The 24,716-nt window shown below is 37.0% G+C and overlaps 1 protein-coding gene across 1 annotated transcript in view; it reads right to left on the reverse strand.

Moving 5' to 3' along the window:
• Positions 1-20,843, reverse strand: part of LOC114357603 (uncharacterized) — an 85,068-nt gene extending 64,225 nt beyond the window's left edge. Inside the window, exon 1 of the mRNA XM_028311305.1 lies at positions 20,687-20,843. Coding sequence (XP_028167106.1) covers positions 20,687-20,818 — 132 coding nt within the window. The 5' untranslated portion in view covers positions 20,819-20,843. The remainder of the gene's footprint in view (positions 1-20,686) is intronic.
• Positions 20,844-24,716: the final 3,873 nt, after the last annotated feature.

A 24,716-nucleotide genomic window follows, 5' to 3' on the forward strand; every position in this document is an offset into this window, starting at 1 on the left:
CGTGTTTGAATAAAATAAATGTATTCCTACCTTATTTGCATAAGTTACTGTAGAATGTTTTCTAACAGCAGATTAGCATCTTTTCTGTCTAGTCTACAAAAAATTCGGCGGGTCGATGCTTAGGGCATTCAACTTTGCTATATGACGAATATAAGTTCGACTGTGAATAAAGTCCACGTCAAAGTCAAAATTTCTTTAACTGTATAGACTAAGGCTGGGTTGCACCATCTTACTTTAACTTTGACAAACGTCAAAAAATCTGTCATACTCCATACAAAAACCACCGGTTATCGTTATAGTTACGTTATAGGTCAAAGTTAGGTGGTGCTACTCAGCCTAAATAAATAGTACCTACTTACAAATTTTGCTCTTAATTCAATTTCAACTAACTTTTTTGAGTCAAAATCTGATTGATATCTAGAAGAAGTGATATCATTCTTGATCTTACAGCGACATTCGTAGCTGAAAGACTGTATTGTGGGAGTTTCCTTATTAATCATAATACACACTACAGTCTACGACTATTAAAACCACAGCATAAAAGTTAGATGTGTAACTATTTTAGGGTTTTAGGAATCATGGATAATAATGTGAACGATTTATCTTTACTTTTTATAAAGACTCAGGGACAACAGGGATAGTTTTTATCCCAGCTTTTGAAAGGAACACAAGCAATAACTCTCCATCCCCTTTCAGTGACAAACAAGGGGGGTCATACCAGTCTTTCTGTCAAACCGAAATTCAAACAAGAGGAATTGCGATCAAAAGCTAGTTAGTAATAAACAATTTGAAATAGAAAATTTGAAGTCTACCTGCTCTCAAGTAACTACTTAACTCTTCAAATAACCGCCGACAACTCGCTCGGACAAGTCGTGACCAGCGCGACATAAATGCTTTCTATCTAATCTAACATCACTTTAATTGACTACACAGTTATGAGTTTTGTTATCCAACATTTAATTACTGTTTTAAATGGTTACTGCAGTTCGAGTCACACACGGCAACTGTTGGACCGCCTGTGAACTTTGGCAAGAGTGAGTTGAAAAGGTGGTATCGGTTCCGTATGAATAGAGAGGAACGTTTATATGAAAGTATCCTGAAGTTTCTGGTATGAGAAAAAGAGCGATCGCAAAAGAAACGAATCAAATATTCATTTACTCGTACTTTGCATCATTCTTTATTACCCAATGGTTGTTTTTTTCGTTAATCTATCAATAAACGCGTTTACTTTGTTAAGTATATTTTAATGATAATAATAGACAGCGAACCCCGACGACCTGATAAAGGTAGCAGGAAGGCGCTGGATGCAGACCGCTACCAACTGTGCGATGTGGAAGTCATTGGGGGAGGCCTATGTGCAGCAGTGGACGTCCTGTGGCTGAAATGATGATGATGAGATAGCGAACAACATAAGTTACAGTTATTGATGCAAATTTTTATTTTTTGTGACTTGTGATTTCTGTAAATTCTTAAGGTTAAATTATCTCTGGGGTTATTGAGCTTAATGATAAATATAATAGCTTGCAGTAAACGAGCTTTTTGTCAGTAAAAATGCAAATTTTTCGCTGCATTCAAGAGATCACAATCTTCAAACCAGTTATTACTTTGTGATTCTCTCTAAAAGGAAATATTATGAAATATCACCCAATAGAAACACAGGTTCGAATGTCAAATGTCAGTCTGACTTATTTTTAAGGAACCCCAAGACCAGTATAAGTCCAATTTGAAAATCTATTGCTAATAAGTTATTAGTTATTACATTCACTGACATAACGTGTTAAAGATACAATTAACATTGTTATAATTATAATGGCAGTGCTAACTGCAAAGCTGTTTATTGCCTGTTAACAGCGTGAGGTAGTTAGAAATTTTATGGTTTAAATTGATCGCAAAATAAAAGTAGAATTAACTACTAATGTGGAGTCGGTTGAGAATTTTTTTATAATAATGACTGATGAATAAACTGGTTAGAAATAGGATATGCATTTTGCTCTATCTATAAGTAAGTATGTATTAATAATACCAAATTACTTTACGATCTTATGAAATGGAGTAGGTGTAACATTCGTTTGCACATATTGTTTTAAAAATATTTTTGATTACTGAATTTAAAATAGCTCTGCAAAAAAAATTTAAAAAAAAAACCTGAGAATCAGGTAGGTATAAACCAAATCAATAACTGGTTTAACTTAACTACATGTGTTTAGTTTAGTTGACTTCAAATAGTTTTCATAATTGCACTACCAAAATGATTAATTCTTAGCTAGATGTGCCTATTACAGTTATTCAGTAAAAGTGATATTATTTACATATGCAACTTTTCAATAAAACATTGAAGCCATACATTAGGTAGGTACTTTCATTACCACGCACTTCATCATTCATTTTCATTAAAATGTTACACATATTACGACGTATTCGACCTTTGAAATAAATATAAAATATAGTACCAATAAAATGTGAGAAAATGTGTGTAATATTCAGCGAAAGCTCGTGTACTTCGATAAATTTATACCTTTAGTAATTATAAGTACCGCTCATATTTTATGTGATAAAAATACTCACAATTTACCGATTGTGCAATATTCAATATGTGAGAACTTCCCATTACATAGTTAGGAAATCTAATAATTAAAACTAAGTTTTATGGACAATTTATGGGATTTATAATATACCTATTTATAATTTATGGGATTCTATATTTATAAGTACGTCAATCACACTAAAATGAAAGTGTGCATACTGTATTGCAATCAAGGAAGGAAATTTCATTAGAGTCGATATAATTACCATTAAAAAACTAATTAAGATAACGCATATTCATAACCTCCTAAATAATATTTGTCAATGAAAGTTGTTGTAAGTTTATATGTTGTTATACGACTATAACTCGTAGAAAGGGCTCGTATGTTTTTACGTAACTTGAGTTACTCTTTTATTGTCCAACCTACATTTAAACGATTCAGTATCTTTAACGATCATCGTAATTGATCTGAGTGAGACAAATCGATGCATTCATTTCCTATTATAAAAACTCACATAAATTCTTATTAATACAGTTTAAAGTCGTGCAGCAAATATGATGGTGTGAAAATAAGTAAAGGTGTTAAAGAATATGTTTTGAACATCGAATTTCATGTCTTCCAAACCCTTGAGCGTCCTGTCTCGAGGCGATAACGAATAATCGATTCGATTTAAATCGATGTTTGCGATGGTATCGATGTTGCATAATTTTGTCAGAAGATAATCTACGCATCTCAGATGCCGATCGTATCCGATTTGTTACGGAATAAAGCTGTAAGAGTTGACAATTACCTTAATATTTATTCAGAAACATCATAAAGACTATCAGGATGGAAATATTTCAACTAGATAAGTCCAGATACGATTTGCATGTAGGTAGTAGCATGCTTTCAGGATTATGTAACTACTATTAAGTCTTCATTTTATCATCTGTTTGTTCAACCTTCATACCTTTTGGTTTACCTAAACTTGAGTGATATTAAAGTAAACTTTTAGCAAAAAGTGTTCATAGTTCAAAAAATTCATAACTATAGCGAAACCTAAAAATAAACATTCTCACAACTCACACACACATTATTTTACTGTACTATTTCAAAAATTACCACCCAAAATACCAGGATTGATCGTAAGACCGAAAGAGAAAGACTTTAAAGGCAAAACTTGAAAGAGTAGATGTGACAAAATTTTGTTATTATGTATAACATATATGTTTCTCGAGGTGCTCGTCAGGGGCATTAAGGCTGTCCTCGGAGTCGTATACTGTCCGCCTTCTGTCAACTACTTCTCCAAGCTGGAATCCGTGTTGGAATCAATATGTTCAGAATACGCGCATCTCATAGTCATGGGGGATTTCAACACTGATTTGCTTAAGCAGTCTTCCCAGGCTGCCAGGCTTCTGTCCATCCTGGATTCTGTCAATCTGTCTAACCTACCACTGGATCCCACTCATCACAACATCGACACTGATGACACCTGGTTAGACCTAATTCTTGTTTCTTGTCCGGAGCTCGCATCCAAGCATGGGCAGTTGCTCGCACCGGGTTTTTCTCGCCACGACCTGATCTTCCTCTGTTATAAGCTCCGTACGCCCAAACATAAACCTGAAACAGTACTCCTTAGGAACTTTGCCAGAATAAATCACGAGAGACTCCGCTCTGACGTATCTTCACTCGATTGGGGTGCGATCGCTCACGCGGATTGTGTCGACACACAGGTCAGCTTGCTCAATAGTCTTATACTGCAGCTTTTTGACGAGCATGCCCCGCTTCGATCCGTTCGCGTTAAACGCCCGCCGGCCCCCTGGATTACCAGTACGGTTCGTGCGGCTATGGCAAAGCGCGACCGGGCATTCCGCAACTTCAAGGGTGACCGTTCTATTGACAAGTGGAACGCGTACAAATACGCCAGGAACCGCTGTAACAACTTGACCAGAGCTGCGAAGCGTCGTCACTTTCATGATAGTGTGCTATCTTCTTCTAGCTCCGACGTCTGGAAATTCTTAAAATCACTGGGTCTTGGTAAGGCTTCTTGTAGTAATGCCCCTTCCTCATCCTTCACTCCCAACGAACTCAACTTACACTTCTCTTCGGCCACTCTCTTGGATGACACTACCAAACTCTCTACGATCTCTTACTTAAACTCTCTTCCTATTTCTTCTCCAAGTTCCTTTTCATTCTCCCCTGTCACCGTCGATGAGACCAAAAAGTTCATCCTCTCTATAAAATCAACAGCTGTTGGCCCGGATGAGGTTAGTAGAGCGATGATACTCATTATCCTGGACGACTTACTTCCTGTTATCACCCATATCATCAACTCCTCATTTGATCGTGGGTGTTTCCCTTCCACTTGGCGACTCGCCCATGTCATCCCTTTACCCAAACTCTCCAACCCTACCGCATTAAACCAATTTCGTCCTATCTCCATTTTACCCTTTCTCTCTAAAGTCCTCGAAGCTGCTGCTCACAAGCAATTCTCTAAATTTGTTCTAGAAAACCATCTCCTCAGCCAATTCCAGTCTGGCTTCCGCCCGGGACACAGCACTACCACTGCACTCTTGAAAATTGTTGATGACGTCAGAGCCGGCATGGAGGAGTCACGCGTTACCGTTCTTGTATTGATCGATTTCTCTAACGCCTTCAACACGGTCGACCATGACATCCTTGTTGCCATTCTACTCCACCTCGGAGTCTCATCACCGGCCGCGGAATGGTTCTCATCCTATCTACGCGGTCGGAGACAGGCGGTGCGATTCGGTCGAGCATACTCGGAGTGGAAGGACCTTGCTACCGGCGTACCTCAAGGGGGCATACTCTCACCTATCCTTTTTTCCGTCTTCATCAACATTCTTACTTCTCACCTTTCTTCATCCTTTCATCTCTACGCTGACGACCTCCAACTCTACGTGCAGGCTGACCCTTCTGAGATATCTGATGCGGTTTCGCGGCTAAATGCTGATCTACACAATATCGCCGATTGGTCCGGGAAGTTCGGTGTGAGGGTCAATCCTGGCAAGTGTCAGGCGATAGTGCTGGGGAGCTCCAGGCAACTGGCTAAACTGGATCTGGGATCGGTCCCTAGTGTTGTCTTTGACGGAGTTGTCGTTAACTTCTCTCCATACGTAAAAAATCTCGGACTCTTCATTGACAGCACTCTGAGTTGGTCCCAGCATGTCAGGGAAGTCAGTAGGAAGGTGATCGGCTCAATGCGGGCACTCTACCGCTTTAAAAATTTCCTCCCTTCCAGCACTAAGATCTTACTTGCTCAGTCTCTGATCCTGCCTATCCTCGACTATGGTGATGTATGCTGTACGGACATCTCACAGGAACTTTTAAACAAGCTGGACCGCCTTTTGAACAACTGCATCAGATTTATCTTCGGTCTCCGCAAGTTTGACCACATCTCACCTTTTCGCTCGCAGCTTGGTTGGCTTCCCATCAGACAGCGTAGATATCTTCGTTCACTTTGTATGCTTCATTCAATTCTTTTCAATCCCGACTCTCCATCTTATTTAAAAGATAAATTTCAGTACCTCCACTCCACTCACAATAGAAATCTTCGCTCTAGTCAGTCTCTTCAGCTTGCCACCCCTCATCATAGCACTGGCTTCATGTCCAACTCTTTCTTAGTCTCCGCTGTACGGCTCTGGAACGGCCTTCCGGCCAAATTACGCAAACCTTCTTCCAAATTTACTTTCAAAAAGGCTTTGCGCAAACATTTCAAGGAATGACCTTTTTTTCTCCATTTTCTCGCTATCTCAGACATGAGTGATGTGTACATCTATATTATTATTATGTTTATGTATTTATGTGTATGTCTATTATATTTATTTGTATTATGTTATTTATTTTATGTAATCTTATGTAAGTAGGTTTATTATCAAAAAATGTAAATTTTTTGCACCGCCTTACTCTTTCTGCATGACCCGTGGTTGACTGGCAGAGAATGCCATCCGGCATTAAGTCCGCCACAGTGCATTTGTTACTTTGTGTGCTGAAGTATAAATAAATAAATAAATAACCTTAAAGTAACTAAACTACTAAAGACGGATTCGTTCGACCAAACAAGAGTTAATTAATCTCAGAATAAATTGTCAGTTTTGACATATTTCCCATACTGAAACTGTCAATGTGCCAGTTATACCAGGAGTTATTCTCGGATAAAAGTTTGGTCGAATCGGGCCTAAGTAGTAGTAAGTAAGTAAAGTAACTAAACAATGTGTTTTTAATTAAATTTGAAATACCGACTGCGTTATCAACATTCTTCACAATTTAATGAAAATGCACGTACAATACGATTCACAGCGTACAATGGCAAGAATGCGATAAAGATGGTATCTGTCCCCGCATCGGAACTACAAACTTCTGCCTTTGTTATTCATAATACTGATAAAAGACAAAGATTTTAAGAAAACGTAACTCAAGATTATCTAATGGAGTGCAAATAAAAGAGTAAAGCAGTGGGTTCACTTCCCAGAGGGCGCGAGACTGGTCGAGTCATCGTTTTACACACACTATAGAAGATTTCAGATTTCAAAGTATACATATACAAACTCCGAGTAAGCAGTGATTTAAGACTAATTAATGTATAAATGATGTGTAAAAAATGTTGTTAAACGTGGTGGCAGTCATAATATGTTTAAATGTGAAAAAATATAGGTTGATCACAATATTGTTTAGCTTTTAAAAAGGAAATCATTATTGTTACTAATAAAAGACGCAAAAATGCTCAATATGCACAAAAAAACAATTAAAACAGACTGGAAATAGGGTAAAACAAATCATTCACAGGGAGGTCTATACCATTAAACTAAAAAATACCTTACTAATGACGTTTTGCAGTTTATTTTTGTCCTGTTCCACGCAAAGCGCACCTACTGTTGCCATCTAAACAACGCCAAAAGGCTGTGATTCAGTCGTTTTCACACACGCAACCGCAACCGCAATCGCAATTCTCACGGAAAGCGATTTGGCGATAAGTCGCTATCGCGACGCGTATCGCTCGGACAATGCAACACCTCGATTGGAGAATTGGAACTAAATTAAATGATGGCACGAGTAATTGGTATTTTTGCTTATAGAAAAAGGCATTACCTAATATAGAGTTTGTGGCGAGGTATTCGATGTGGTTTTTGTTTGGGATTGGAATCTGATTATTATAGAAAAATAAGTACTCTTGCATCAATAATTTGAATAACTTGGACTTATACAATTAATCTAGGAGGAGCCCAAGAGAGACTGCTTTTGTTTTACGACGTTGCAACCCGCATAATATGGGCTTTTTAAATAGTCTGATAAAATAGTAATTTTTAATTTTAATTAAATACTTTTTGTATAATACCTAAGTACCTATAATATAATAAGTCATTTGGCTGAAACGAACGAACGAAATACTTTTACATTAATAAACATAACAACATACATAATGTGCCTTAATTAATAGTTATCATAGTCCACCTTTTAATTTGCCTTCACTAAAGATTTTAAGCCAGGTAGTTTTTATAATAGGTAGGTATTTATAATTATGTTTTGCACATTGGATATTTTCCCGCATAAACAAACAGATTTCAAAGCTCTGATAGAGTCAAAAAATACATACAACAAGTAGCTTTTAAACGTTACTTTTATACAAATACTTTAATATAACCTGAATCACAGAATAAACACTAGTCCCGAACCAACGAAGGTCGCTTGCAAAACGTCAACCTTATTTATTAATTTTCACGAACAAAATCAATTTGTTCACATTCCAACGACCAAAAACATCAATGTCAAATAATTAAAACGAAGTACAGAGCTAATTACCATATAATTGACTTCACCACGCCGGTTTGTTCTCGATAACGTAAAATTATCCAATAGTCTATATTAAAATAAAATACGAAAGTGTGAGGTTGTGTCCTTAGGTGGGGAAAGCGGTAATAAGCGACAGTTTTAATAATTTAGAGTCAAGGTTGATGGTTATAGAAATTATGAAGTAATTTCGGCACTTAAGTTTCTAAAAGTTGATATGGGACTAGGAGATATCCAGTAGTGTTTATTCGTTCGTTCGTTTCAGATGAATGACGTCCACTGCTGGACAAAGGCCTCCCCCAAGGATTTCCACAAAGACCGGTCCTGCGCCCCCCGCATCCAGGCACCTCCCGCGACCTTCACCAGATCGTCGGTCCACCTAGTGGAAGGCCTGCCTACACTACGTCTTCCGTATGTTGGTGTTAGATAAACCTTAGATTCCCATTTTCTTTTTTCAGGATTTAAGTCCTTATTTGCAGAGTACCAGATATAGTTAGTCGGTGTGTTTTCACGTTTCAGATTTCACTTTTTAAGTTACGTTTATGTTTGGTCTAGTACTTATTATGGATTAGTTTACTTAATAATTATTAGGTATAATTAAGCACTTTCTTTAAAATATTATTCCTATTGTATTTGATTTTCATTATCTCAGTTCTTTTCAGTGATTTTTTATTTTAAGAAACTTGTTTTTAATATCTATGTTAATTAATGCGTCATAATTAAAACAGATTCCATCTGTAAAACAATTTACAACCATTAGGACTGTTAAGAACATTCTTAACGTCTTTTAGATAACTATCACAACAATTTGATCAACATTTGTAATCATTGTGTAATATTTAATATGTGTTAAGTATTAAAATACTTTTCTTAATGATATTCTCTTTATGGATGATGTAGAGATAACATCAATATTTTTAAAATGTTCTTTTAATTATGAACAAAGAGAAACTAGACAGTAATAAAAATATTGTTAGCTGCAATTTTCAACAATTTGAATATACACGGAACAAAAACAGATTTGTTAATCTCCAAAGTAAATACACACAGATACATTGATTCGAATTGTATACGACTAAGTTAAAGTGTAGGTTATACTTTATTTATTTACGAGTAGATTTAAAGTTAATTTCAAAGTTGTGTCGTGATCACAATACCATATTGTATTTCACAAAATAGCCAAAGTCCTATGGCATCAACAAATAAATAAAGTAAAACTTAAACAAAATCAAAACGATACAAATACAAAGATCACTTCAAAAGAGAATGTGTCCGTTTCCGTTTTGAAGATAAAATAATAGGACGAGCATCACAGAAAAGCGGAAATTGTTATTTCTTTCTCGTTCTTTGAAGATACCAATACGTCTGACGAAAATGCATTTTCACTAGCAAATTGAACCATAAAGCTGTTATTTTCAGTTCAAAGAAAAATGGTTTTGACAATATGCATCCCAGAAAATGATATTCCGGCTCCATACATAGTTTGTATTAGTATCAACATAAAATACAAAAGAAATAAAGATAGATAAAACGTTTGTTTGGTATCAAATAATAACAGACTAGAAATACTCGTAGGACTCTCTATCTCCACTTAGGTACTTGCCCACAAACTATGGAGATCATGGTGCTAAAACATACATTATTATTTTTAGATTGCATACATTTTCGGACATAAATGATCATCCTCACACACAAACACTTAGTCTCCCTCGAGATTCAAACCCACAATCACTAATATTGCCTGAACCATGAAGCCAGGTGTTCAGATTAAGTAAGATTTTACACATTTGACAGAAGCTTCTCAAGGAAATAATTAAATAGTCGGACACTGAAATTCCATTTAGTGCATTTTACTCGGTACATTGCAACTAAGCTTACCAAATCTTCTACGCGGATTGCATAATAATGCAGTTCTAAATGCTATGCAGATTGCCATCTATGGCAGTAGCTATATCAATATTTAGCTCAGTAAGATAACTTTTCTAGTAATTTTCTTCCGTGTTCTAAATTCTAAGGCTGGGTTTCACCACTTTGATAAACGTCAAAAATCTGTCAAACTTCATAACTAAGCCTTAGGCTGAGTTGCACGACCTAACTTTGATCGTAACTTTAACGGTAACCGGTGGTTTTTGTATGGAGTTTGACATATTTTTGACATTTGTCAAAGTTAAAGTAAGATGGTGCAACCCAGCCTAAGGGGGCGTCCATAAATTACGTGAGACAATTTTGGCTATTTTTCAAACCCCCCGCCCCCCTTGGTGAGATTTGGTGAGATTTTGCCTGACCCCCTCCCCCACCCCCTAATCTCACGTGATATTTAAAAAAAAATCCGAAATTTAATAGTTTTGGAGTAATTTAACTGAGAAAGTTTTTTTTTTGTGTGCTTAGTGCGAGTTTGCATTTACCGTTGTCGCTAACGAGTGCATCAAAAAGATCTATAAAGTTTAACCCCCTTACTAATAAAAAGTTACACAGTTGTTGAACACTGTTTTAAAATGACATTTCCATACTAAACTTCACTTTAAAACACTGTTCAACGAGCGTGTAAGTTTTATTAGTAAGGGGGTAAGATTTTAGTTTTTGAAAGTATCTGCTAGGGACGCTGTACAATCATAATACTTTTAATGCATGTCATTTTTTACGCAGTCGCTAGCGGATAACGATCGATATAAAGTCGCATTAAGCCCACTGATTACAAATACATAGATCCAGAAAAACACGTGTAGTGACAGCGGTTAGTAGTCTACTTACTAGGGTCCTATTGTTTTTTTTTTACAGAAGTACCTAGTCTAATTATTGTTCCTTTCTACATAATCTAGCAAAATCGATTTTGATAAAAAAAAACTTATTTTTATAATTTTCTTGATTTCGTCATTTATTCTGCATTTTAGTATTCACACATGCAGACGGAGTGGGTGCGACACGGACATTAGACATGATTTTTGTCTTGTCCATGTTCATTTTGAGACCCACTTGTTGAGAGGCTCTACTGAGGCCATCGAGCATTGTGCCTAGATCTTCCAAGGTTTCAGCCATGACTACGATATCGTCCGCGAATCGAAGGTGGGTGATGTACTCACCGTTGATATTTATGCCAAATCCGCTCCAGTCCAAGAGCTTGAAGACATCTTCCAGGGCGGTGGTAAACAGTTTTGGAGATATGACGTCTCCCTGTCTTCGAGAAAGAGGTCAATCGTCGAATCCAACTCGGCTGGGCAGCGTTCGGGAAGCTACGCAATATACTCACGTCCGAAATACCGCAGTGTCTCAAGACAAAAGTCTTCGAGCAGTGTGTGCTGCCAGTGTTGATTTATGGATCCGAAACGTGGACGCTTACTATGGGCCTCATAAGAAGGCTCAAGGTCACCCAAAGGGCGATGGAGCGGGCCATGCTTGGAGTTTCCCTGCGTGATCGAATCAGAAATGAGGAGATCCGCAGGAGAACCAAAGTGACCGACATAGCTCGCAGAATTGCTAAAACCAAGTGGCAGTGGGCGGGGCACATAGCTCGTAGAGACGATGGCCGTTGGGGCAGAAAAGTTCTCGAGTGGCGACCACGGGCTGGAAGACGTAGCGTGGGCAGGCCTCCTACTAGGTGGACCGACGATCTCGTAAAGGTCGCGGGAAGAGCCTGGATGCGGGCAGCGCAGGACCGTGCATTGTGGAAAGCCTTGGAGGAGGATCATTTGGCTGAAACGAACGAACGAACGAACGAGACGGTATAGAATAAATGTCATTATCATCATAGAAAATAAAATTTTTTAGGGTCTCGTAGTCCTGACAAGGAACCCTTATAGTTTCGATATGTCTGTCTGTCAGAGGTTTTGCTTGGAAACTATTGGCACTAGAGAGCTGTAATTTTGTGGAGGTATGTATATTAATCACGCCGACAAAACGATAGAATAAAATTTTGAAAAAATATTTTTTTAGGGTAGCTCCCCTACATGTAAAGTGGGGATGAATTTTTTTTTCATCTACACCATCGTGTAGGATATCGTTGATGACTTGGGGGTTTCAAAGACTATTTTTCGATTTAGGGATCCGTTTGCAAACTATTAAAGTTTAAAGTGTGAATTTTTGTTCGAGCAGGGCGTCCCCCCCCCCCCTCTAAAAACTAGACTGTTGGCTTGAAAAATCTGGAAAAATTCATAATAATACTGCTTTTTATGAACTTTCAAGAAAACTATAACGATTAGGGTAGGTCAGTTAGTTTAAGAGTACCTAATAGTCATTTAACTCATGTATTATAAAATTTCATATAAAAATTCCTTAGAAGAAAATATTAAAAGCGACTTTAGATGAAGTAATTGCTTGCTTCTGAAATATATTTTGTTAACGACGGACAACTACGGAACCCTACACTGCGCGTGGCACGACACGCACTTGGCCAATTTTTTTACTTATGATTTAAACCCAGTTTTCTGGCAAATTCTATTTCTCTATTTCTTGCGGAAAAAATTACGTGATATTTCCTGAGACCCCCCCTCTCCCCCACGTGAGATTTAGTGAGGTTTTTGTTGACCCCCTCCCCCCCCTAAAAGTCTCACGTAATTTATGGACGCCCCCTAAGTTGGGAAAATGGCTAGATTATGTCATGAAGGTTTGGGAAAACATCAACGGCTCAACAATTCCTATCAGTGTTTAAATTTTTACAGAATTCAATGGCTACTACCTACACATTATACATACAATACAAGACAAGACATTCACAAACAATGCTTGCTTATGTGAAGCAGCAAATCGAACGCACAGCGTTGAATAGAGCTCTGTGATTGGTTCGTGTTTCTGTTCGTGTCACACTGTGCGTCCGCGCGCACTGTGAGACCTCATTGTAATGTTTGTGAATACGGGCGTAATTGTAATGAGAAAGGCCTTATCTTGTAAAACCTAGGTATAACTGTAGTTATTTACGTTTCGTTGCAATTTTCTGCTAAGTACACATGGGCATATACCACCCGCCACTTCTTTCTGCTTACGGCATGATTGTCTTTCATTAGCATAGACATCTATCATAATTTTCTAATTATCAGTGAAACGTCGAACTTTCTTAGGGACGGCCTTCGCCATAAATTTTTATATGGCCCTACTATTAGAGTAATTTTATGCAACGCCTCTTAATACTCTATACCCAAATACTCTGACACACATTCAGTTGTAAAATGGCGTTCATTAAAAAACCAATTTCCCATTCTCCACGCGGTTCATTGCTTTTGAGCTATTCTTTTATTAATTAGTGCAAACAATAGAACGGGGACTTTTGGATCTTCTTTGTTGGCTACTTCCGTGGCAGACGGGTAGAAATAAAAAGAGTTATATTAAAAGAAAGGGTAGCTAAATTGAAGTGTTAGTTTGTGTTGCCAGATTGGCTAAGACAATTGTTTGAAAACTTCTGCAGCTAGGGGACAAAATAATTTCCGGTGACGCCGAGTGCACTAAGGCAATCCTACGTTTGACAATGCATGCCATCTGATTTTTGATTTAATGTTTATGACATATTTGTTATTTGATTTTAATTGCAAAACAGACAGTGTTATTTCCACAGAGCATGGAATCGATTCCATGCTCTGTGGTTATTTCAATTGTTAACAATCTGACTAAAGGCTATGTTAAAAAGACAATGCCGGAAATTGGCGTCTTTTTTTTTCGCGCGGCCATCGACTAAACTTTGTTTTTTGATTACAAAATAGTGTAATAAACCAAACTTACTATGACATGTATACCTCTAAACTCAGTCTGAACTGAGTTACGAGCATTAGAAGTTTGATGATTTTCATACTAGATTTGCTTTTTGCGCGCAAAGTTTGCTAAAAAATTGCAACAAAATAGTGAGATTGTATGTGTAAACAAACAATATCATCCATTAAAGGCTCCAGACATCAGTATGGAGCAGAATCAGCGCAATAAAAAAATAGAGCAATATTTTGTTGCAATTTCTTTTTTCTTTTTTTTNTTTTGCGCGCAAAGTTTGCTAAAAAATTGCAACAAAATAGTGAGATTGTATGTGTAAACAAACAATATCATCCATTAAAGGCTCCAGACATCAGTATGGAGCAGAATCAGCGCAATAAAAAAATAGAGCAATATTTTGTTGCAATTTCTTTTTTCTTTTTTTTTTATGTGACAGGAGGCAAACGAGCAGACGGATCACCTGATGGTAAGTGATTACCGTCGCCCATAGACACCCGCAGACCCAGGGGCGTTACAGGTGCGTTGCCGGCCTTTAAGGTGAAGATACGCTCTCCTCTTGAAAGCTTGCAGGTCGTATTCGTCCGGAAACACCGCAGACGACAGTCCATTCCACAGTTTGGTTGTACGGGGCAGGAAGTTTCTAGAGAAACGTACTGTTGTGGACTGCCAACCATCTAAGTGATGGGGGTGGAAGTGCTGTCGGGTAGATCGGTGGCGAAAAGTGGCGGCAGGAATAAGTCCGGATAATTCTTCGGAGCACTCCCCGTGATACATGCGATAGAAGATGCACAGTGAGGATACATCTCTACGCTGCGCCAAGGGGTCAAGCCGATCCGAAATGTCCTGGCAGTCAACGATTCGGGCTGCTCTCCGTTCAATGCGGTCCAGAGGGAGAAGCTGGTACTGGGGCGCACCTGCCCAAAGATGAGAACAGTATTCCATATGAGGCCGAACCTGCGCCTTGTAAAGTTGCAGACGATGGGCTGGAGTGAAATACCGTCTCGATCTATTGAGCACACCAAGCTTCTTCGAGGCTAATTTAGCCTCGAAAGCGATTTCTTACAAAACTTGCGCACAAAAAGCAAATCTAGTATGAAAATCATCAAACTTCTATTGCTCGCAACTCAGTTCAGACTGAGTTTAGAGGTATACATGCCATAGTAAGTTTGGTTTATAACACTATTTTGTAATCAAAAAACAAAGTTTGGTCGATGGCCGCGCGAAAAAAAAAGACGCCACTTTCCATACAAAATCTGGCATTGCCATTTGCTGAGTAGTCGAATTAAGTAATTGAGATAAGTAAGTATGTTTGCCTGACTTCATCTGATTTCGTTCCGCAAGACTTGTCAGTCGATATGACACGTTTGAAGGAACTTTGTCTTGACCTCTAGTAAATACAAATGAATTCTTAACCACATGAAGGTGAAAACAAATATAAAAGAATAATAGCACGACACCAGTGCATTATCATTTCAAAAAGGTTCAGTTTAGTACAGGACTTTTTGCTAAAAGCAAAAACTTTCTCACCAAAAAAACAAAACAGTTTAATCTCAGGCTAGGTTCACGCATGATAAGCGCTATCTAGCCATCTCCAAGGTGAGAGCGGGCTCGGACTGGTATCGGGAACGTGCGCAAACGCACGCTCTATCTGCGCTTTCCATCAAGTAACACGGGATATAAGAATTATAGTGCACTTTTTATTTGCACAAGATCTTGAGATTCTTAACTTAAGTTGATGAGATGGACTGAGATGGCAAAGGTTACCAGGTTATGTTTTGAGAAAACAAAAACATTGTAGTGAAACATCAACATGAAGCAAGTATGAAAGTGCATTACACCGATTTGGTAGGCCAATTTCTTATACAAATTTTATGAACAGTCAACCATACTATCGGCCGATAAAAAGTTTTTAATCTGCGGAGCTTATTCGGCCTTATTGTTGCGATTATTTGTAGACCTTTATTTATCGATATTATATTGGAAAACAACATTATTAGTCACTTTTGAGTACTCTAAATTTATATTTAAAATGTAAACCAATAACACCCCGTCGTTTTTTCGTCGGGGTTTAAAAATTAAACGACTCTTTCTTAGTACCTATCTATGACGTATTTTGTAAAGCTTTAAGCTCGTGTTACAAACAAGCCTCTAGCATGATTACAGACTAAATCTACTCTTCATTACATCATATAAAATGACATTTACACTAGGAAGTAGGAACTATCAAAAATATTCAGCTGTATACGTTCAGACGACAGCACAACAAGCTTAACACTGTAACATCTTATCTAGTTGTAATAAGGGTGATATTGCAACAAAAATGGGCAGTCTAATATGCTAGATGTACAGGTGCACTACCAAGTCTTGCTACCGTCCCGGGTCATGCACCACACGTATTACATAAATTGAATTCCAACAAACACAAGAAGAACAATGATAATAAATACACGTCGGCGCAAGATGATTTACAAAGGTCCGCGGTTGACCTGCGCGCGCGCTTTCTACCGCGGTCGTGCATGTGATATAATGAATGAGCAGGATCGAGAAATAGGCTTGTTAATTTAGGCATATAAATATGTTTTAGTATGGATTATGATCGATATTTAAGTGCTAATGTGGCTTAATAATCGTCAAATTACGATTACGTTGGTAGAGTTTACGGAGTAGGTGCGAAACTTTAGGTGGCCTGAAACATCTATAAGATTACTAGTCTCTGTTTAAACTTAATGGAATTTCCAAAAGGTAAAAATATGTTTAATCCTTCAAGCTCCGCGAATCTAGACACAATAGATAATCAATTGTTATGACATTAATTAATGCCGTCTGGGACTCAATCGGTTAAAGGACTTTATTAAAATTACAGATCTTCTTAAATGACAGCTTATTGAGGGCTTGTCTATATCTTCAGGCAGGAAATTCGAAAGCCTTATGGTCTGGAGACGGAAGGACTTCGGCGAAGAGGAGTGAAAAGCATTGAGTTTATAGAGGGCGGAGCTGACATAAGTGCATTGTGATTTGGATTTTAAACTGAGACTTGATATTGAGCCGTGTTTTTGATAACAACGTTCAATAGAATCTTTTTTTGCTCCAGATTAAAATAAACACTTGCGAAGTCTTAATCAGGAGCTAGTTTATTTGCCTCAATTCTTAAACATGCTTTCAGCGCATCCCTATGATATCGCTTACAATGTAAAATGATCCTCATTGTCAAGAAACAAGATCCACAATTAAAAGATCGGTGAAGTGCAAGCCGCAATGGCCGGTCGGTTTCAGATTGCGGTCGTCGACGCATTCAATTAGATCTCTTCTCTATGTTTTAAGTCAAAGCTTCCATACTTCTGAAGGATTTGTAAGTATTTTTATTAGAAAACACTTAACTCAGCAGATATTATCTTAATACCTCATTATTAACCATTCATTACTTCTAGAGACAATTTCATGTAGGTATGCACAACTTTTTGGTCTTCAAATACCTACCTAACTATCAGGCTGTCTGAATTCAAGTGTCTTTAATTAAAAGAGTGCGGTTTTTCAAGTTTGACATAATTTAACAAAGAAGCTTAGACTTAACATAGAAGAATACTCAAGTAAAATCACAAAAAAATGTATAGGTACCTAACCTTATAAGATTTTAATCAAAATTAATTAAACCACTCACTTTTTTCAAATTCCTTCCAGTTTTCTCATACGTTTACAGCTTGCACCACACCGTATTACGCTAGTGAACTGAATAAGTAATTTGCACTCGAAAATACTCCATGAAAATGTATTCTTTACACTTCTATGGTATCTTACAGTTTTTGCGGATATTGCAGGTGCTTTTATTAGAGGTTTGATAATAACCAAGGAAACTGGAAGATGTATCGGTAACACTAAATAAAATATCAATAAGTCTAGTTTTATTATAATCGAGTACCTATTACGAGCATTCTTCACGGTGCGGGAAAAAACAAAATATACCTCAATGAATAGCTAATCATAATTAATTATATAAGTAACGAAAGGAATATCATAAACATATCTAATTAGCTAAAGAAAGTATCGGAAAACCATTTAATGAATGGACATCCTTTACTAATGATAGATAGTAATTTGGTTTGTAATTAAACTTCGTAATATAAATAAAATTTCAGAAGTCAAATCGATACGGAAGTTGTTATAGGACTGATGTACAACTTAATTACATGTAATTTATTGGCAATTAAAAGACTTCGGAAGCTCTTTGATTGTGCTGCACATCAAACTTAACACTGTGGCTTCTTATACAGTTGCAATAGAGTCCATTTTCCAACAGAAGTGTATGGTCTGGTGTGCTACTACGTGTTTGATACAAGTGCGATGCAGTTTGTATGGGAGCTTATCTTGGTTGTAATAATTCATGATATGGAGAGATAAGTAAACGTAATACTTCAATCTCACAATTTATGTGTAATTAAAGTTATTGTATGTTCATATTTTCACTTGATTACTTTTAATCTCATACGTGTTTATCTCAAAAATTGTGCGTATTTATTAAGGCTGAGTTGCACCAACTACCTTTGACCGTAACTTTAAAGATAACTGGTGTTTTTTTTAATAGAGTTTGACAGATTTTTGACTTTGTCAAAGTTACAGTAAGATGGTTGGTGCAACCCAGCCCTAGTGTAAAACGCCTAAAGGCATCTGAAGCTTAGCAAATTGTAAGCTTGAATTAACCTAATTGACAGAATATAGCACGTTAAGCCTACGCCTAACCGCTAGACAAAGTGACATTCGTAATAGAATATTTCGTGATCGCTTCGCCGAACTACGTAATACCTACTTAGGAACTACTACACATGGCTTAAAAAACTATAATAACCAAGTCCTGCTCTATCCTATCCAAGTTGCCAGGTTTAGTTATGGTGTTTTTCTCCATCAATAATTTATAGGAATCCTTCTAATCCCATTTGGCTTGGCTATAGCTATAATAACAAAAGTGATGAATGGTTAAAAATAGGTAAGTAATGGTTTCCATTTGACCACTATTTTAAGAATAATCCCACCTAGTTATGCCAGACAACATGTGTTACCCATTGCATTGATTGCACCGAATGCAGTCCACCATAAAAGTTTTACATCATCTTTATGGTGTTACCATAGAGTTTAAATTCGTTTGTACGTTTAAGATGGGCGACGTATAAAATGATACAGTTACCATAGAGCTTAAATTCGTTTGTACATTTAAGCTGGACGTTGTACAAAGTGTTTGAACAGCGCAAGAGTTATGGCGCTTTACCCATAGACAACAAACAAGCGTAGCGCCAGCATAAACAATATTAATCTATGTCTAACCTGTACCTTTAGGTTAGATGTTTGTAGATACATTTCATTTTTTAAATACTGAAAAGTTTCAAAATAAGTGCCACATTATCTTAACCTTAGTTGAGTTCAAATAAAAAAACAACCTAATTGAGAACCTCCTCTATTTGTTGAAGTAAAGTTAATAAAATCTAAAGCGATAGTCGCATTTTACTTTATTTAATTTACTTAAACTTGACCTTCACTGGTTGGGTTTTTATTGGTGGTCAAGCTGTAGATCCTGGCTACAAAGGAGTTCCAGCGGTGGGAACGAAAGGTGGAAATAGTCCCGTAATTTATATAATTTAGGGACGTACCGAAACGACCACGTTGGTGAAAGTTTTTTATGAAAAATTAAAGAGGTTTGTTAATACGAGTAATTTCTAAAGATAATACAATTCAATAGATACTTAAACATTATTGTTACGACAAGGATTATAAAATAATTAAAGTAAAATGGAACAAATAAAAAAAGATAACGAGTCATTAAGAGCTTTCTTCACCAAAAGATTTATCAGATAGTTTAAATTTATTTATATGTACATCTTTTTAATTGCCAAATTGTTTACCAAAATTTACTCACAGTATATTTTCTTTCTCATAATGGGAAAGACAAAATAAATAGTAATTAATACGCTTAATTGGTCATTTAAATTTCATGCCTTCTTGTTATACATCAATTAACTTTGATACTTACTATTAGCCGAGTATCCGGTCACACAGCTTTATTTATATTTAATAGTCATTAGTAACGAATAAAGGAAGATTAAGTGTTAGATAATACACCCGAAAATACGTAAACGGCGTCGTAGAGTCATCATTAAATCTTTTAATCTTCAATGCAGGAGCACAACCCTCTTTAGATATAGTGGATTTGGTCTACACTCCCTACGATAAGCTGAGGAGATTCTTATATTCGCATATTTGTCGCATAAAACAATAGCTAACTAATACACTTATGGTCTGAAATCACCACCTTTGATATTAAGTAAATTGTTAACTTTATTTGTATTCTACTTTAAATTAATTACGTACTCAATAAAATATGCATTTGTAATTGTAAGGACATATTCTGCCACTTTTGGACAATTGCTGTTTCTTTATTTCTTTTATTAAATTGTCATAGCTTGACCACTAAATCTATTCTGCTCCTGGCTGTCTTTCTGGAATTTTTATTTAATGTTCGTTTGACACTACATTCGCGGGCTTACAGATTAACAGATTTTGCAACACTAAATTACAGAGCGAAGCGCCCTTTCCGCAAACTGCATTTCACTGCGGACTAAATGCCAATCTGCACAGCTCTTGTGGGCAAGCTATAGAACATATCAATGACAGTTCTGTGCTAAAATATATGATAAACTGACCTGGAAGAGCAGATACCCCGAGTCATACATCCAGAAGTCATCGGGCGCGTTGCCGGGCTTGGTGAGCTGGATCGCGAGGCAACGCTGCAGGATCAGCTGGCAGCGTTGCCCCCCCGTACCGCGGCCGCTCATGCCTCACGCGGGGGGCGGCATGTTCTGAAACAAATAAACATCATCAGGTTAAATAGGCTTCAGACGCAGGTAGGCCGTAGTAAGGACAATCTGTTCAGGATTCTTAGATGGCTCAAACGTGGAGAGCAAGTGTGGTTTGTTCCCCAGTCGACGAAGCACATGATGTCTGCCCTGCGTGCAGTTGTTGGGCACGCAGGAAGATTTGATGAAGGCTACTGACAACGCCACTCTTGTCGCGGAGTTTTGGGCTGACACTGTGGGTTTTTTGTCGACACGACAAGAAGATCATCAGGATATTATTTGTAGTCTTCATTATCATCATCGTACTTATTCATCATGTAGTCTCAAAGGCAGAAGCCTCTCTTAATTATTGGGGCATATGCTCTCCACGCTGGCCAAATGGTTTGGCGGTAATTTTGTGCATCGATCAACCTACACTACATATTTTTAATATTATTGCAATCCGGCTAATAGTCGTACGTTTTCATGTTTTTAAAAGGACAAACAACGTCAAATTAAACCATTACTTAGCCACGGTTTTCCGCAATCTTTTAGATAACTGAAAAAGAAGACACTTGTAAACGCTGCATTACATGATCGCTTTAATACTTCAGACTATTTTTGTTGCTAAACATCACCTTTTAAGACGCCTCAGGGTTAACTTACAGTGCTGTACAGAGGAGCTTCTGTTAAAAACAATCGCCGGAACCTACTGGCTGCTATCAAAACTGGGTTACGGGAATTTAGCCATCAATTTTGTACTAACTAATAGCATTTTGGAACATTCAAAGACAATACCTCTAATTAGGGACGGTTTATTCTCAATTAAATTTTTTGGTCAAACGGTCCGCCAAAACAATGGTGTGGATAATTCGTTTAGTAGGACAGTGCTATGGGACCCTTGACATGGTGGTTCTAGAACAAGGTGACATTAGTCTGTTATATGGATATCAAGGTGTAGCATCTTAAGTACTTGTAATAGGTAGGGTTTTACGAGAAAAAATTACAGTTTTATGTGGCATCTGTACCTATTTTAAGAACAACGCGTCAATGGTCAAACAATTTTATGGTCTCCCATTTCATTCGTTGTTTTACACTTACCAACATCGTGGTGCGACGCACTGTCATGATTGATTGATTGATTTTTAGTTAAGTTTTCTATCTTTTAGTTCTTAATGTGTGCCAAATTAAAGGATTTTCAGTCTTTCTAATTTAAAACCAGTAGAGTTCATACGAGTCATTTTAGCTACGTATTAATGAAAATATTCATATCTATAGCCCAGAGCCAATTTACTTCCTAGCTGTAGCAATCTTTTAAAGAAAATAGGCCCACTACCACACCACATTGACAGAATGGTCTATGTTCCTATTGATGTCAGTCGTGATTAAATCTTTAATTGCCAAGTCAAACAAGCCTGAGATTGTCTCTAGTGTACTAGATTCTTATCATTTTATCTACGAAATTGCTATTGGCACAAGCTCTATACTGTATAGACTATACATATATTTTATTGTTCATAATCTAACAAATGCTACGCTCTTCTTTCTTCTTGGCTAAAGAAGCATGTTTGTCGGCCGTTTGGAGTAGTGATTCAGAACGGACTACTATGCCGAGATGTCCCGGGTTCGATTTCCGGGCGGGCAGAAATTGAAATGATGAATTTTAATTTATGTGACGGGTCTGGGTGTTTTGTATAATATGTATTTAAAATGTAAAAAAAAAAATGTATAGGTAATAAACTTATACTTTTTTATGTGACTAAAAATATTAGGTATGACAATTTAATCGTAAAACATCACAAACAAAGTCTATAACAAGGAACTGAAACAATATTATTAGAATAAATTCTGTGCTAGAACTGTTAATTAAGTCAACTCATGTCCGTTAGTAGATTGCGTTAAAACCAATTAAATTATGGACACTGTATTAATCTATTAATGTCACTACAGAACCAAACAATTACATAAACCGATAATCTTCTGAATTCCCAGACATTTAGAGCATTCCCATAATAGGTAACGTTACCTCAATCTGTATCTTGCCCGTTATCTGTATTTAACAAATTCACACTCTATCTCCTTGACTTATAATTGAAATTTGCATGTTATGAAATTCGAACACGTCTTATACAGGGTGTTTAAATCCTTGGCGTACTTTTAAAATAAGAATGCTCATGGTACATGTACTACATTCCTCAAAGAAACAAATCCAATAAGTTAAAATTGCAATAATTAAAACCTTGTACAGATGACATCGCAACAGGCTTAACAATGTGGCACCTTATTACAATGTAATAGGTGTTATTTTGCAACAAAAATGTATAGTCTGAAGTGCTATTGGCTGTAAAATCGTTTAAAACTCTTTTTATACCAGCACACTACTTAATTAGTCAAAATAAAGACAAAAAACGTCATTGTATTTTTTTATACATAACAAGGCAGGTATTTGACCACAATCGCCCCTGATGTTAAGTGGGATGCAGTCTAGGATGGTATATTTCTGCCCTGCAAGTGCCTATTCACTCTCGCCTTGAAAAGGCCCGGAATTTGAGAAAGAATTTGTCTCACATTTGGGGAATGTAATACAGGGTACTATACTATAGGAATGTACTGTTGAGTCTTACTCGTATATTAAAAGGATGCCAATGGTTTAAACACCCTGTAAATGGCGTGCACTCTGTGTTCTTTCCTATAAAGTTGAGTTTCATTTGCTTTATTATGGCAGGATAGTGAGGTAAACGTTCCAATAGTAAACACGATAACTCGGCTTGAGTTAGCACAATGCGGCAAACATCGGGTTGCATAAGTTAGTTGATTTAACCGACGGGAAGAGCTTTGCGTGCATTAACTATGATAAATGAATGTCATTAGGAAACGCTGAAAGCCTGGTAATGGGCATTATCAATAATTTATATGAACTATTTAGTTTATGCACTAGTCTCGTTAAAGTATCATTTTCAGAAAGTTTGCTCGTAGCTTATACAAACACATGATTAAGTTAGCTATTTAGCCATATCAATGTGCTTAACATGAGTTTACATTATTTGTGTACTCACTGGCGATTGCGTAAAAAGACATGAAATGACAGATTGTACAGCGCCCCTAGCGGTTACTTTCAAGAAAATCTTCATAGATTTTTGGACTATTAATTTTTGTGCCAAAATCGTATCTATTAGAAGTATAAAGTGATTAGCTAAATATGCTGTCATCCATTCATGTATGCGTCATGTATCACATAAACTTGATCCATAGCTTCAGGCATACATATTCCCTGTCAACTCGTTTACATAATTATGTCAGTGGTCGTATTGTATGTACCTATGCAAATCCATAGATTATACACTTGCTCATATTATTATATTGCACCAATATTGGCCATGCGATTTATCATATTTTTATTTCGTCAGAACTTCGAAGGCCCATTTCGCAAATACAAGACTCAATACTGTTTGTCTCCATTTGTCTCATTTACTCACCCTGAGATGCTTACAAGAGTGAGAGAGACGACAATATTTTTTTCGAAACAACTGGTCACATTATGACAACACAAACATTGGTCACAAACACGTAACCTCATTAAACCCAAAACGGTAAGTGCACAAATACCAAAAACAAAGTAAAGACGATTGTCTATGACGCAAAGCAACATTCTATTACACAACGCAATTGGTTGATGCCGTTATAATAACTGCCAACGTCCAGTGTGGACCGGCCTTAATTCCCAAAATGGAGTGTAGAGCAATTGTATAGCAATTTTGATTTATGGCACGTAGAGTTAGCACGCGACGTAGGTCAGTCAACACCAAAAGATCAAATAGAAGTCAAAGGAGCAAAAGATGAAAGAATCAGTCGAAATGAGGATTTGTTAGAGTTGTGTCGTTGTTCAAAAGAGAAGAAA

Source organism: Ostrinia furnacalis, unplaced genomic scaffold (genome assembly GCF_004193835.3).
Source record: "Ostrinia furnacalis isolate ACB-3 unplaced genomic scaffold, ASM419383v2 OfSCF3271, whole genome shotgun sequence".
NCBI lineage: Eukaryota > Metazoa > Arthropoda > Insecta > Lepidoptera > Crambidae > Ostrinia > Ostrinia furnacalis.